Genomic DNA, 17,170 nt, shown 5'->3' with positions numbered 1-17,170 from the left:
CTTTGATTATACTTTATAGTTGTGTATGTTACAAGAAGTTTCATATTTTTTTTTGTCTTTATACAGCTCTATATCTCAGAGTAGGCCTACATTACGTTATAGCGGTAAAGTGACTAAGTGTGTGCAAAGTGTTGAAAACTAGAGTGGCAAGGGTATTTTCCGTAACAGTGTGTTCATTGCAAGACACCTGTTTCAGACACCTGTTTCAAGTGTGACATTTTCTCCCTTTTTTGGGAGGGGGGGGGGGACATTCTGCTCAAAAGGTGGACCTTGTGGCAGAGCTTTATCTTCAAAGGTTCAAAGGTTTTAATTTATTTTCATTTCCATCAAATAAACAGGGAAAATTATATACAATGCATAAGTAGAACATAGTAATGATTTAAAAAACGTTAATTAACAAAGTGCATTTTGATAATGAGTAACAACATACATGTATTTGTATTTTTTTTTCAAGTACATACATATGCATAGTACATATTAAATAAGGATGGGAATTAAATCTACTTCACAGAGGTGTCTGCTTTTGTGATCAACGTTGTATAAGCTCCTCTTTTCAGTAAATTAATCCTTTTCATCGATACAGTTACCTTTTGTCAACATTGCAAAGCATGCATTGTTTCTATTCGGGTTTTTTGTTGTTAATCATCAATTCATATCCCTTGTATCAAAATTTTATAATCTGCATTGCTTGCAAATTGTTAATAAAATATGATTTCTTTAATGTAACTATACTTTCTTTTGTTTCATCTTTCTGTTGAATGGAAAGAAAAACACAATTGAATTGAATGAATGAGTGTAAGATTATTTGAGACGGATTGGATTAATGGCTTCATGACCTCTGAATGACGATCTTCACTAGAAGTATAAGTAATCTGTACAGGCTCCCTGGGGTGTTTCAAAAAGAATTTGAGATTGACTATAAACTATTGTATGCTCTGTGTGTGTCTTCAATGTTGCTCAACTTTCTAATGAAAACGAAGATTTTAGAGACTTTTATTCATGTAGCCACGGATAATACAACATAAGACATATAAGATAAAAAAAGCAGGAATTATCTGTAAACATTAACGATAATGTTAAGTGGGTGGTAATTAGGCTAATAAAATTAAACAGGGAATTCAATGGCATAATATTTTTTAGTGAGTCTTAAATTAAGTTCGACTTCGTGAAACACCTCCTGTTGCAATAAAGATGCACTTAAGCACAAGTTAGAAAATCAGACTTATGTTAGGTATCAGGCAATCAGCATTGAGTATTCAGGCTCCTATGTATATTTTTCCCACCTATGTTTAATGATTTAATCTCAACTTTTATGTAACATGGCCCAGATTCCTTGCAGATATCTAACTAAAAAAATAAGGATTGATTGAATATAACTGCGAGATAGCAAGAACAATATTGCCAAACACCTCCCCCTATATACAACTTTAGTATTCGAGCAGGATTTAGTCTTGCACTGCGGTATATGTGCTTCTGTGAGTGGATGTGGGGTTATGTGTGTGTATGTGTGTGTGTGTGTGTGTGAGAGAGAGAGAGAGAGTGTGTGTGTGTGTGTGTGTGAGAGAGAGAGAGAGTGCGTGTGTGTGTGTGTGTGTGTGTGAGAGAGAGTGTGTGTGTGTGTGTGTGATGTGTGTGAGTATGAGTTTGTGGATGGGTTTGTGTGTGCATGTGTGGACCTTGAACGCTCCTGTCAAAGATGTTGCAGCGAGTTTCGGCATGAATGATCAAAACAACCAAAATGTTTCATTTCAGCAGCTGTCGAGTGTCAGCTTTCGTACATTCTTTTCTATTGTTTTGTGTGCTATTTTAAGCACCAATCAAAAAACCCGAGATGATGGAAGTTGACAACATATTGCAGGCATACCAATCTATTGTCAGTTTTAGCGTCAACAGGTGTCAAGTTATTATTGTTACTAGACGCATATTCTATTGTTTGTTGAAAGTTTGTTCATCTGGCTTATCTACCATTGATAATGACAGCAGAAGCACTTGGTTGCAAGATTTTCGATTTATGTTGTTACACTGTGTGCAGAACATATTATTTCAATCCTGTATTCATGCACTAAAATACACTGTGAGTGGTCATGAGTCCGATGGTAGAGGACAAGACATGCAAGAAATTATAAAAGATGGAAAGCCCTTTTCAACTCCACTTCATCTCCTTGGATAAGGGAGTTCATGGTTGCGATTTGCGCATGTGCAAAATAAAGGTCAAATGAGAATGTTTGTGTATTTGCCATTGACTTTCAAACGAAAAGAATCCTCAGGCAAATGAGGATTTGGAATGTTAAGTTGTGTGTTTCACCTTGTTAGAACGCACAGGTGAAAGTGATTCATCAATAATGTGTAACAAAAGCTGCACACGCATTTCATTGACATTGATTACAAAGGTGGCATGCTTCAACAAAAAAAAAAAAATGCTCTGTCACAGGTCCTTTCCATGTTATTTGAAATTCTGTGGTGTAGGAGTCCAATGAGACATGCGCTATAAACCATGAACTCCCTTACTTGAGACTGCGCCTCATTTTTCTCTGAATGTAAAATCCATTCACACTTGTTTTTTTTTTTTTTTTTTTATTCACGTTCCATATTCCACATTTCGTACAAGTTTTATATTCCATTTGATTTGAAGCAGAAAAGTTTTTTTCACACAATGGTCAGTTTGAACCAATAATGCACAAATGTATAAGGACATAATGATTATAATTAACGTGTAATATGAGGAACCCACTAAAAAGCAAAGCTTGTAGGATGTGGGTTCCAAAAATATAACACAGGGTTTTAGTACAGTGTATCAAAGTCACTTGTTTTATACATCTCGGACATTACTAGTATTTGGACTTGGTCCGAGCCGCGGTCTGAGTACAACAGCAAATATTTCTATGAGAGTGAGGCGCATGGGAAACTTTGAGATTGATAGGGAGCCTATGATAAAGTACTTTGCATATTTGGTGACGTCAAAGCGCAATATCCAACTGATTCCTCTCATTTTTTATCACCTTCTTTTCTTTTGTCTATTGTCCTGTCTTGTTTATAACATAGATTCGATCCTACCGCATATATTATAATAATTATAATCTGAGTTTGCCTGAATACATGAATATATAGCATAGAATCATCAGATACGATGCTGAAAAACAGTTTTGAGGTCTGCTGCAATCAAGTACGGCATGCTTGCGAAACAAGTGTTTTTCGTGTCACTGGGTCTCAGTTGTACATGAATTTTATGTATACAAAGGTCAAATCAAACACATACACACGGAAAAAAAAATTCCGATAAGCATTCGTGGTGTTGTAAGAAAAAAAAAAAATGTTCTGTCGGGTAACAAATGAGATATCTCAATTGCATTTACCATGTATATGTATTTAAATGACCTTTGGAATCTACACTTCTTGCATCAATTGTTTGTTATCAATGGATGTACAGCACTATATTCATACAGTGTACCTCACATAACGATTGTAGTCCGCTTATTCAGAGCAAGGAGGTACTAGGCTCGCCTAGTACCTCCTTGTTCAGAGTGCGGTTGTAACTTGTACTCGCGTACTCGCGAACATACAACACACCCAAACACACACAAATACTAATATCCGTCACCAGTCCTTTCGGAAGCATAGACTATGATCTTTTGAACTGCCGACTGTCTTTGAACGCTAAATATCCTGTATTTCTTTTTTACATACATTCCTACGGCATATTGTTATCAGCGTGAGGTCTATAATCTGATATCCCCTCATTGATCTTGTCACATCGATGTTTTTATTATCACGTGACGCTGGTTTCGGAGCTGCACTATTTCTAGAACTCCCTTTAGCATACACACACACACACATACACACACACACTAGTGTCTATATGTAGGTCCTAAACAACACAAACATAGCATCTATACATTTAATTAAAGTTACTGACACTATTGTCAAACGAAATTATGACAACTAAAAGTTGCAATAATAATATCGTATCACTCCAGCTCCAATTATGATGGGGTTACTTATAAGTTATGAATATTTGTATTGTGATCATTATGAGTTATAAAATTGAAGAAAATAATTAATTTAAGGTTAATAGATGAATAAAGCAAATATACATATTCATTACGACCTTAATGCGTTTTATGGTATTCAGTTCAGTTCAGTTCAGTTCAGTTCAGTTTTTATTTCTGCATTTCAAAATCAATACAAATCCACAAATCAACAAAATACTTACATAGTCATTTACACAGCTAATATTCGTAACGTTTGGATCTTACATACATTTTTTTTTTTTCAAGAACGAATATCATATATGAAAGGAAGCAATAGGAAATGATAAAAATGAAATGCAGGGGACCATCATCATAAGCTAAGCTTGACGAGGAAGATGGCCCCAGGTAAAGAGATACATAAAGAAAATCTTGCCACTCACTGAGTGGGGGTAATTGTGTGGGGGGTAATACGCTCTAATTGATCAATTAGAGCGTATAGAAATCACAGTAAAACGTAGGGGTGTGTATTGGAATTCCGTCATAGTTGTTTAGATGTTTTTTCGGGAATACATAACGATACCAGTTCATATTTTCATTTTCCGAACGCATTCTGATAGAAAAGTTTTCTGGTCATTTTTCAACATAATATTTCATCGCAATTCTCTAAACAATAAGCCATCTCTTACACCAGCTTTCGAGTGTAAGTGTACTATATACACATTATCGTGATTATTACATAATGTGTATAGGCCTATACACATTATATAACATATGAATATATATATATATATATATATATATATATATATATATACATTTTTGACCATACGTTTGGGACCCAGGGAACTATCTCTCGCACTATATATATATATATATATATATATATATATATACAATGTACATATATGATTATTATTATTATTATCATAATCATGATATCCATGTAAACACTTATTCTGTTATATGCACATGCACACACATGCCAGCACATGTTAAAACACAGACGTCGCAGAATGTGTAAATAATCAGCAGTTCTTATTTCTAGATTACCTCGGATTATTTTTTTTCTCCCCCCCCCCCCCCCTGCACTTCCTGGAATGTATACACACTCTGCACCACGAGGGATCGGGTTCTCACCTCCCTGGTTGGATAGGGGCGAGGTATGCAGACGTGATTAACAGCCATGAATACCACGGTTTCTGTTATTGTCTGTGATACATGTAGTGGCATTACCAATACACGTTGGCAGCCTCTGCACGCCTGACGCATGACGCACTGCTCGCTATTTCGCAATCCGCATGCGGGAGAATCCCACTACACCTTCGTTCGGGACGACCAGAACAACGCCATATTGCGTGTAGCGTTGAACCAGCATCCAACGAAATAAGACACCGAGGTACGGAAACAGAGATGTAATTCTCTCTTCATCGGACTGATATTGTAAGGCGAAGTCGATTCTTTTACATGGCATGTGACATGTTCAGAGCATGGTAAGTACTGTAAAGATTAATTTATAAACCGGAGATCTATGTTACCTTTCTTCTTTGCTTGAATTCCTCCAGTCAGGAGAACTGCCAAAGTTGCAGAGTTGTCCAAGACGCGAGGTTTGTGAATGGATAGTAGACGATGTCACATGATTACAGTGATACTTTAATACACAGTTGTACGTTTGGTACGTATGTCAAGAAGAAAGAAGATAGACTGAAACAGAGAGGGGATTCTCCAGTCTGAGAGGGAAACGGTGGATTACAGTCCATGCACTCCAGCAGCAGCAAGATCCAAGAACAGTGAGTCTGGTAAAGCATTCAGGTGGTATTGCAGTTTTGGTGAGATACAGTATGTTTCCTATCCTTTTGGCCACTTGGTGAGGAAGCTGTCTCTGAAGGTTTTATGCAGTGAGCATTCACCCACCAAGTGGGTCACTGTTTCGACATACAGCCACGAAAAGGCATTCTGGACTTGTTTTTACCTCTTATGTCAATTTTGGTGTGTATAGGCGAGAGTTGAATGAGTGCATGTCCACGGTCCCCGCTGACCATTGAGCTTTGATGGGTATTGCTGGTCGGAGATGTGGTGAGTGATTGATAGATGGCCCAGGACGGTGGAAAGTAGGTGTAGTGATGGTTTTGTGCCCACTGTCTTCTCGGTGATGTCCATGCGATGTTCTTTCACAGCACATTAAATTTCACCATGCATCTTCAAAACTGAACTTTGATCGACTTTTTGTGGGGTTTCTTTCTGAAACACACCCGCACTTTTCTCATTCATAGGCCCTATATATATAGGGATAAAGCAGTGATAAAATATGCAGGAGATCGAAAGTACAGTTTCAAACATTTCCACAAAATCATGGACGGAGTGACTTTTGCTTTAGGCCTACAAGATTTTTACATTGTATTAGGTGAATCAACTTTCGATCGTTCTATTTGATATAGAATAAAAAAGTAAAAATTACCCGATATTTATAATGTTGAAGGATTTAACATGAATCTTCAGATTGCTCAAAAAGAGGGCGTCATTAAATCGATCCTGATCATCAAAAGTTGAAATGCACCTGCGAAATTCTATGTGCATCAACAGAACACTGACAGCTGCTCGAATATCTATTATAGCCAGTTGGAACTTAAGGATTATTTGAAGCTATCGTGTATATACCCGAACGGTCCCCTGGGATCTGTACCAGGAAGTTTGATTTGGGGTTCGACGAGAGTAAAGTTCGGGTAATAAATTACACAATTTGGGTTAATTTGCGGATGCAGATTGGAATGTCGCGCTGGATCTGATGTCCACAGTATGCAGCGGGAAATCATTCCAGAGCTGGGAAGAAGATTCTGCAAATTGTTTTGATGAGCAGTGGAAGGTAGTTAACTCCTTGACATGTGTTCGCGTACTTCTTGAACTTTTCTATACCTCCTTCATGACTCATGTACTTGGTATGACATTCATTTACAATTATTGCTTATAACCTGGGATACTTGCATCAGAGGAACACTTAAATGATACCTGATCAATCTTACCAAATCCTTTCGAGCAGTTGAATACGTTGCCTCAGTACTGAGTTAAATTCCAAGGGTTTGAAAACCAACGTACCCAGGTTGCGCATACAGATCTCAACGAATATGTTAACTCGCTACAATTGTCTCGTACTTGAATATCACTTCTCAGTCTTAAAATAATTGAGATTTATGTGCCTTTGTTGCTTCGTTTAAACAGGTGCACAGTCGGCTGATTTCAAATTGCTGATCGACAAGGTGTCTTCAAATCAATTCGTCGCAATTCCAGGTAACTAGCTGACGTAGGACATAGATAAGTGTTGTTTTTATTATTATTATTATTTCTATTTTTATTATTATTATTATTATTATTATTATTATTATTATTGTTATTATTATTATTTATTCAGCCAGATGAGAATGACAATAAACAATAACATAACATATAATCACATGAAAATAACACAATACAAGAACACAGTTACACTGTTTACGTTTGACAAAGTATAAACTGGGAAGCAATACATGGGCTAGGGCTCACAAAAGTAATCATTTCACTATTGCCCTTAGGCATGTGAGCCCTCATGTAATGCATTCCCGTACACATATGCAATAACTTGTAAAAAAAAATACAAATACACATTATCAGAACAGACCAATAATACAAATATCACATTATTTTGTTTTGGTAGTCTAATGATTAAAGGGGTCCCGTTTCTTCTCTTCCCTTCTGTTTGCATGTTTTTATGTGATAAAAGCAATATCGGTAACAAGTTCAAGTTCTTCTATTTAACTCTTTCCTTAAAAAAAACCCACACAGAATGAAGGCTTTACAAATAAGACAAAACACACTGGCACATTATCAACCATATAACCCTATATGTAAAGCAGAGAAATCAACGACAACAACAAAATGGAGAGAGAATTATAAAAGCGCAAGGGCTCAGTGGAAGGCTGATTGCCGTAAATAAAATTTGGCCCTGATGACAAAGAATTCATTCAAATCTACTCATTAATACACACACACACACACACACCACAACATTCACACTATATAAACTAACACATTGCTTTAAATACACATTAAATGCACGCTTTAAGTACATTACTGCAAGTTATGTGATTCTAATTCTGATTTCATGAGGCATGTCATTCCATATCAGGGGACCTCTGTAGAAAACAGAACTTCTGAGCATAGAGGTTCGTACAGAAGGGAGATGATAATGATAAAACAAAGGATGAGCAAAATATCCTAGATGAAACCTTTCAGCATATTGAGATCACCTTAACCTTCATTTCGGCCTTCCAGTTTCCTCCAGAAAACGTGATTACAAGTGTTAAATGCTTCGTTTTTACACTGGAATTAGAACTACGCATAAAATGGCGGATCATCAAGACTGCTGCTATTAAAGTGCACCAGAACATCGTCAGGTGTAGAATTTCAGTTATTTCAACAACAATCAGTATTTGAATAGTGAATGAAAAAAATGAGTTATACACAGTCAATTCATATTTTACGAATTTAATTAACGGAAACTTTAATTCAAAACTTTTGAAGAGATTGTCTGATTTTCTCAAACCTCATTGATGTGTACATCTATATTCTGTGTTCACTGAATACTCAAAGTGTATTTTGGGTCAATTCCCTTTCAGCCTTCACCTACCACGTCCATGTTTACTCGCCTCCGAAAGAATGTCAGTCGTTTGTTTCCTCTCAATCAGTACGTCTACGCAGTAGTGCATATAATCTATTGATGTAGGCGTATCCTGTGTCGTCGTGGCACACATGACTGAATTCATTGTTGCTGTAGCTACGTCCAGAACATTGCATTCCAGCTGAACTAGGACTACTCGTTTTCCGGATAATTAAACGAGTACACTTCAACTACGTCATTATGGACGACCATAATATGAAGAGAATAATTTAAGATCTTATGAACTTTTTTTTTCACTTTTCCATCACAAAGGAGCACTTGGCGTACACCTCTTTGAAAAAGCAGCGGGAGAATCATATTACTCTTAACATAACAAATCGATGGAATAAGGACTTTCTTATGAAAAATGAAATTTTGTGGAATTCTTCGAATATGTTTCTCTATATTGCTGTCCATAATGATGCCATGAAGTGAAGTAGTCTCCATATCCAGTAATGAAGGAACCAAAACTTAAGAATTCATATCTTTTGAACAGATTGTCCGATTTTGCTCACACTGTCATTGATGTGTTCTACTAATATTGCTGCGTTCAGTCAATCCAAATTCCAATTTGCTCTTCGATTTTCTTTAACACGATGTGAGCAACTTCTTCAGATTGCTAATTGTAATTGTCTTTAACCAGTTTATTAGTACCCATTACTCTCTGGTGTTTTTTTTTTCTCTCTCTCTTTTTTTAAGAGCCAGAATATTATCATTCGTTATTTCTGTAGTTTTTATATTATAAGCCTAATATTTTCTCTTTCCGATGAAAGTACTTAATAATTGATACCATTCATCTAAATATTTCTTGGAACCAGTTCCAGCTAGACCTACGAAATTCATCTTGATAAGTATTTTTTTTTTCTCCCCTATACATTCCACCTCTGAAGACGCTGAAATTTGAGTAATCCCTTCAAGCAGGTTTAGCTCAGTGGTGATTTCTTCCTAATCTTTCTTTAACTGCAATGCTTTACCTATCAATAGATGATTATTACGCATTGTCCGATAAAATCACGGCCGACATTATCTCGAAAATGTTTTCGGACACTTTGAACTTGACAAGAAGGCCATTTTCTTCACCTCAGGGGATTGATATTCAAGCTGAGGTCAATTTGAGTGTGAATCAAAATAGACAGTTTGGTGAATGGATTTGATTATGTTATAAACACACGTATTAAATCTTGTGGGAGCATGTCAGTATGTGTATGACCTGTATGTATATACAATTTTGTAATCAATCCTAATATTCATGTGTGTATGTAATGTGATGTACGTTATCATTTCATTTCTCCCTCACGTCTTTGTTTTGAGACCGACAACAGAGATCCTAACTAAAACTATTTTCGGAATTGAATGCGTATAGACCGGGGGACGTTTCCCCTGTTCCATTATAATCTAACCAATGTTATTTCATATATCGGTAGATAGTATACATGGGTTGTTGTTTTTTCCCTTCATGGAGAAACTACAAGTTTGATGAAGGCCTTACCTGTAAATGTATATTGGCAAAGGTTGTTCATTTTTTCGGCTTTGTCCACGAAATGCTCAAATTCGGAAGTGTTTTTGTTTTTGTTTTTGTTTTGTTTTGTTTTTTGTTCTGTATGAATTGTACATCAAATAAACGTTGCAGTTGTGACTATAAATGTGTAAGGCATTTATTCTCCTGCTTGTGTCTGTAGATGACGAAGACAGCTCACCATAACAACCATCTCCTGTTTGCATGATGAGCACTGCGTGTGAAAGATGTGTCCTGACGAAATCGGACCGTCCCTAGCTCTAGGAGAAAAACCGTCTGGCATCTGGAGAAGGAAGTCCATCTTGTAGGCGTAAAGCAACCAATCAATCAATTTCCACAGACTGTGCTAAGAAGAAAGGAGTCGAAATATTGGACATTACAACTGACCGACGGAAAGACATCATGAATTCCGATTTGATAAATCGAGGAGTCGCGAAGATACACAAACTCAGACAAGTGGAGGAAGAAGTCAGCCAGAGTGCAGCCAAGATCCGCGCCCACCTGACAGAGATCACCGGAAGGATCGCCGCGGCCGAGGGGGAGGAAAGAAAGCAGGTGACGGACAAACATCATCAGCTCGTCTACAGGATCAACCTCGAAGCCGACAAGGAGATCATGAAGATCAATCTCATGAGGAGATCAAGACTGGAGCAGGCTTTTAAGGATGCCAACGACTCTTGCAAGAAAATTCATGATAACACCCAGATTCTGGCTTGCGAGATTGCCGGAGCTCAACAGAGAATTGATGAGTATGTGAACAGATTGAAATCCAGGCTTGGTAAAGAGTCGAGCGCCATCAACGATGCGCATGTGAGAGTTCAAAATCATGTCACTGTCGGTGGAAAAAGGTTGCCGAATGATTTTCAGGAAGCAGTGAGGTCGCTGACGGGATATCTCGACGAGGAATTGGTCAACAGTAGGAACATAACTGAGATAGCACGAGAAGTGGAGAAATTGCAATTCAAACGAGGGCAAGGATACGACATTGGGAAACTAGAGGGCGTGGAAGACAGGTGGCTGCTGAAGAAATGGGATTTATGTCAGCCTTTGACGTTACTTGGCTGCACGGGACCAGATGAAATAGTGTTTGAATATGACGGAAGTTCTGTCTACACAGCAAACATCAAAGATAAGAAAATGCTAAGAGTGGCGAAAATATCTGGTACGTCGGTATTGACAACAACCACACCTCTTTCCGGCGGGAAATTTGTCGCCGGTACCACCAACGACACTCTGGAACTATTCCATCAAACAGTGCCTGGTGAATGGCGGTATCTCAGGGCCCTTGGAGACCAAGTCAAGAAATTTAACTACGTCGCTGTGGACAGGGGTGGCCTGATCTTGGCAGCGCAGTCCAATGGTTCCACCATACACGTCTTTGAGCCAAATGATGGGGGACCGATAGGAGTGGTCACCCTGGAAAACGAGCTCAAAATCCGCGGCCTGTCTGCCATGCCGTCGGGACCCATTGCTGTGCTGACCAACGACGGCGGCAAGCGCGTGCGGTTCTTGGATGGCTTGGGTAGAGTCCTGTTTTCCACCAACCTTGGCGGTAAGAACGTCACGTGTATCGCGGCGGATCGGGTCAAAGACTCCCTTTACTGTCTGCACCACGATCCTCGCTGCGGCGTGGTTGGAGTCGACGAGATTTTGGTCGGACGGGAGGCGACACCGGAGCAGATCATCACGCTGGATTTCAAGACGCCAGTCCTCACACCGTCTCTTGTCGTCCTGTCATCGGGAACACTCGTCATCGAGGCTAATGACACCCTGTACTGCTACAAGAAAACGCCATATTTGCACCATCTGATGAATGAACTCAACGGCAAGTGAGATGATAACCTTCTGGAGGAGTGTGTGACAAAATTCAACTGGCACCTGATGCCGTTCTAGTGTCAGCCCCCCACCACACACATTGTGACTTGCCTATATCAATAGTTGACAAGTGAAAAAACCCTACAACTTTGAACTACAATGCTCTTCCTGCCACTGTACTTAATGTTTATGCGAACATGTACTGTTGTATAAACTATTAACCTTTCTGGTTAGTAGGCCCTATAATGTGTTAATCGTTACACGTGTATAATGTAGAGCTGAATGAAATGTTAGCTCTGGACGGAAAGAAAGTCAGTGAGATAGTGTCCTCTTAAACTGTAGTGTACTAAGTAACAACAGAATAACAGATTATGGCCATAAGCCGATGCACTGCAAAGTGAGCGAGTCGTCATTTTAGATGCAGCGTCTATACGTCAAGTTTGCTGTTGTCGGTAGACGTCTGTTTGAAAAGTATTGGTTTTTCATCGGAAATAGACAACTCAAGGTAATGGCGAATTAATATGGATGGTCTTTCGGTAGTTATCCAAGAACCAACTTTGTGGACGTCCATCGTGTACTTTTGACCAGAAAATCATAACTTCGAACCACAGCACTCACTTTGTAGAACATTGGAAGTTGATTATAAGCTGTAAATTCACCATTATCCCGTACATCTTTGAATTTATTCGTATCAAAACAAATGCAATTTATACAGAAAAAGATAGCGACTACCAAATATATTCATTTAATACTTTGTAATCCAGTACTCTTCATTCTATAAATAAAAATGATAATAATATGATACAGGTACTACAATATAATACATTTGCAAGCGGGTGAAAATCAATATATTTATAGACTATAATTAACTGCGTTGAAAAGTGAAAAAGATGCTGTTTTTGATTCCGAAACATCAAGTCTGTGGTCAGTTTGTCTTATAGACTTTTGAATAGGACCTATCAATTTGTCGTGAGATAAAAAAAATAGAAAAAGTAAAGCAGGGTGAATAAAATCTGGATAAATGTGCGGCGGTTGCCCGAAATTATTGTGCACCAACATTTATTCGTGACTATTTTAACAGTGGCTTCTGAAACAAGAGCTCACTAAACTTTGAATATACGAATACATAATAACACTATGCATTGCGAAAACCACCTTGAACAAAATCGCTTGTCGTCCAAGTCATATTTAGATTTATTGAATAGCTGTTTATTTCTTAGGCCTAATGCACTTTTGCTTTTATAGTGACGTACATGTATATATCGTTGTACATTGTACTTTTGCTGACATCGATATTGTTGTTGTTACCGTTGCTGTAGTGTAAATCAGTTTAATTTGACTTTACTTCATAGCCCTACAATACGGTATTATATTAAATAATTTTCAAGAGAACTGCGATCGTTTCACGTCCTTGTGGTAAACATTCTGCGACTGTAAACAAGAAAATATACATGCCACTTGCTCCGTTCGTCGCTATTTCAAACATAATTATAGGCCTACAGACGCGTTTACACCAGATCTGTGCTTTGATTACATGGTCGTGAGCTTGTATCGTATCATTTCATTCTCCCACTGTCCTTATTAACAAAAGATATTTACTTATCGCAACTATTCAACCGGATGTCTTCTATTAACGTCCAGGAAATGAATGATGTGTGATATGTATCTATTAAGCAAATCAATGCTGGAGTTCATCTCAGAGAGGTTGCTGGTAATGGAAGCTGTTATTGCAGGTGCCTCGTAAAAGTGTAATGTGTACACATTAGTACTTGCATTGCCCTTGCCTCATATCGGATAAGTACTGTAAATTTGCTGAATGCATTCCCCATTATACTTCTAAAAATTAGGAACTGAAACTGTGAATGTTGGTTGTTTTTTTGTCCCTTATTTTCATGGTTTTCTTTGTTATATTATGGAAACGGGTCCGGAGTATGAACATGTATGCCTTCGGTATCCTTACATGCATTCATTTCCTGCAGGGGAATCAGTACACTTTGCTTATTACTAAATTGAGGTAAGATGATGATATACATAGTATACTGTCAAATATTGGAAGTGGTATGTTGTTGATGTGTTGTGTGTGTTTTTTTTCTTTATCGTTGTTTTTACCACTGCATGGAGCATGCGGTTTGGTATTTTATATGTTAGGTACATGTAGAAAGTGTGTTTATTCTTTTTGTCTTGTCTCCATTGTCTATGCAACCATTTGAATTAAATCCTCTTGCTTTTGTACCTTCCACGTTCACAGAAATTCTCGGTCATTCTTGCAAACGCCTCCGATAAACGATTTCAACCATAGTTTCACACCTGACATCAGAGATTGCAGTTGGCCAGTGTAATGGCAAGGCTTTCAGTGTGGCATATGCCAACATGGCCTAAAAAAAAAAAAAAAAAAAAAAAAAAAAAAAAAAAAAAACCTTCCTGATTTATACATGGTTAAAAGGACGATTCCACCTTCATAATAGAGGACTAAGTGAATGCAGCAATGTTGGTAGAACACATCAGTGAAAGTTTTGGGGAAATTGGACAAACCGTTCAAAAGATGAATTTTTAAAGTGCCCCTTTCCTCACAACCGACATTAACCTCTCCCTACCTGACAATACATACGTGTATTAAAAAGTGGCATTCCAAAGTTGGATTACACGTGTTGGTGCCATAAAATATAAAAAGAACTTAAGCCCATGCTGTCAATGCCAAGTTTTTGTTTGTTTGTTTGTTTGTTTGTTTGTTTACACAAATTTTCTGGTTCCTCGCCCTTTATCGAGTGTTCTTGATTCTAATCAAGAACACTTGATAAAGGGCGAGAAAGAACTTGGTTTGGCAGTATGAGTTTGAGTTGTTTATATATATATATATATATATATATATATATATATATATATATATACATATATATATATATATATATATATATATATATATACATATATATATATATATATATATATACATAATTATGTATATATATATTAACATACACATTTATGAAGAGTTTAATGCAAAAAAAAAATATCCATTTTCGGTGTTAAAGGTTTAAGTTGCTGGTAAACAAAGAAAATAATGTAAATATATATGATAATCTTATATAATACAGAATCTTAAATGATGTTAATATATATATAAAAATTATAATTACAAGCATTGTGTCAAACAGCAGCAAATGCTTTAATGAGAATGACTGGTTTTTCTAATCGTATAATTTTTGGAATAGGACTGTGTTCACGGTAAATCTTTATATTTTTTTATAATCAATACACTGGTAGGATAAAACATATGGAATATGGTTATTATAATACAACATTTTTTTAAATTCATTTGTAATGATATACAATATAGTTTACACTAATGTATAATTATTTATTTCGACCGCAGTCTTTAAATAAAAAATAATATTTTTGAAGATATGATTCCTTGGAGTAAGAAAAAAAACCCAACAAAAACAAGCGTTCAGCGAAGCATCTCTATGCAACATTTTTCTGCATGCAAGACATGAGGCACAACATACCAAAACAAAGGCGATTCATGCACATGCAAAGGGAGGAGGGAGGAATCAAATTGAACTATTAGAAGAAAAAAAAAGTTCCCAGTCCTGCTATGGACTGAAGAGTACTGTAATCTATGCACAGGATTTTGTAATGGTTTAAACAAAAGAGGGCGCTCTTACTGCCATACACTTTGAATCAAACGCGGCTTCAGGGTTCGGCGAGACCGCTCTCAATTTGCATTTATATCGGAATATGAGTTTGAGGGTATTTCTCTGCGTTTCGCCAAACAACTATAGGTCATGTAGAACGTACCCTTACATATAGGCTTACATCGTGTATATACAAGTGGGTAAAATAACAAGGCAGCACGGAGCTATTAACAATTTTTTTGCTGCACTGTCAGTGACTGTGTATTGTTGAAAATCTACCGGTATGTCCAAACACCAACAGTCTATTTCTCTGATTTATATGTACTTTGGACTCTCACATATTCTCCGCTAAATAACGGTAGCTGGACAAAGTGTTATCGGAAATACATGTATAATCCAACTTTGAGAGTTACTACCGTCACTCGCTTTTCATTGATTCTATGGATTTCTCTTCGTTCCAGAAGTCGCATTCTCACCCAAGGGTTCAGCAACCTTAAAGCACATTTTAGCCGATGTTTATCGTCTTCTTCCTGTTTATACTGCCCGTGCGCTCTTTGCAGTATGTTTCACTACGGGGCTACTATCGCAGGTCTCCAATATCACACATGATCTGTTACACACCTCCTCCCTCTCTACGTAACTCATATTTTAGGATCATGTTTCGATACTTTCAAACGATCCATCTGGGAGTGTCCCTATAAGAAGTGAAATGCAACCCTTATTAGCAGTGAGCTGTGAAGCTAACGCACTGCATTATGACCTCTTATCCACGGGGAGTGGTATCTTGTTTAAAAAGGTGTTATATCGTAATATGTCTTAATATGCAACAAACGCCAAGTAACGTATTATGTTATGGTACACATGTACTTGAATTACTGAACATATAATATACAATACATTTTTATGTAAATTCGATATTATACATTTACGTATACGTATACTTTTCTTTCTATTTGGAATCTTAAAAAATGAGGGAGATATAGATAGAGGGAGAGAGAAAGACAGAAAGAAACACGAAATCAACATATTTGGACAAAGCTATGCTAAACACGATAAACGTAACACTTCTGGTCGAGATGTCACGATCATTCTCTTATGCGTTTCTTCTGAGGGAAATAAAGTTTTGATTGCGCAGTGTATTCAAAACAGAGTAAATGTTTCTGCTTCAGAAAACAAAGAGAGAAAGAGAGAAAGACACGAAGTCAGAAAATATAAGGAATTGTGCCAAACTCTTCAGATGGTACCAGTACTTGAGAAAAGTTACTGAATTTGACGCAATAAGGTTTAGATTGATATCGCCAGAGTTACCTAAACACGCACGCTTACCCCAATAGACAGTGACTTGATGGACGACAAGATTTACGGCTTGTTTAACACTTTTCTCACCATTGGTAACCAATTTGTGCATAATTTCAACGGATTATTGTGGTGGTGGTCCTGAGGAAGTTAAGGCTGTCATTTAACCAACATGACCAAGATGATATTTATTTGAGCTCGTGATACGGAGTGTCTCAATAACTATTCCGATATTCTGTATGAGTCCCTGGGA

General features: G+C 37.3%; 1 protein-coding gene across 1 annotated transcript; it reads left to right on the top strand.

The window, feature by feature from the left end:
* Window positions 1-5,336: 5,336 nt before the first annotated feature.
* On the top strand, window positions 5,337-14,159 carry LOC140242660 (uncharacterized). The gene is made up of 3 exons (XM_072322417.1): window positions 5,337-5,458; window positions 7,182-7,250; window positions 10,335-14,159. Exon 3 carries the CDS (start codon window positions 10,574-10,576, stop codon window positions 12,002-12,004), a length of 1,431 nt encoding a protein of 476 aa, XP_072178518.1. The 5' UTR covers window positions 5,337-5,458; window positions 7,182-7,250; window positions 10,335-10,573; the 3' UTR covers window positions 12,005-14,159.
* Window positions 14,160-17,170: the final 3,011 nt, after the last annotated feature.

This window comes from Diadema setosum, chromosome 19 (genome assembly GCF_964275005.1).
Source record: "Diadema setosum chromosome 19, eeDiaSeto1, whole genome shotgun sequence".
In the NCBI taxonomy this organism is placed as follows: domain Eukaryota; kingdom Metazoa; phylum Echinodermata; class Echinoidea; order Diadematoida; family Diadematidae; genus Diadema; species Diadema setosum.
This window is presented reverse-complemented; position numbering and strand designations above follow the sequence as displayed.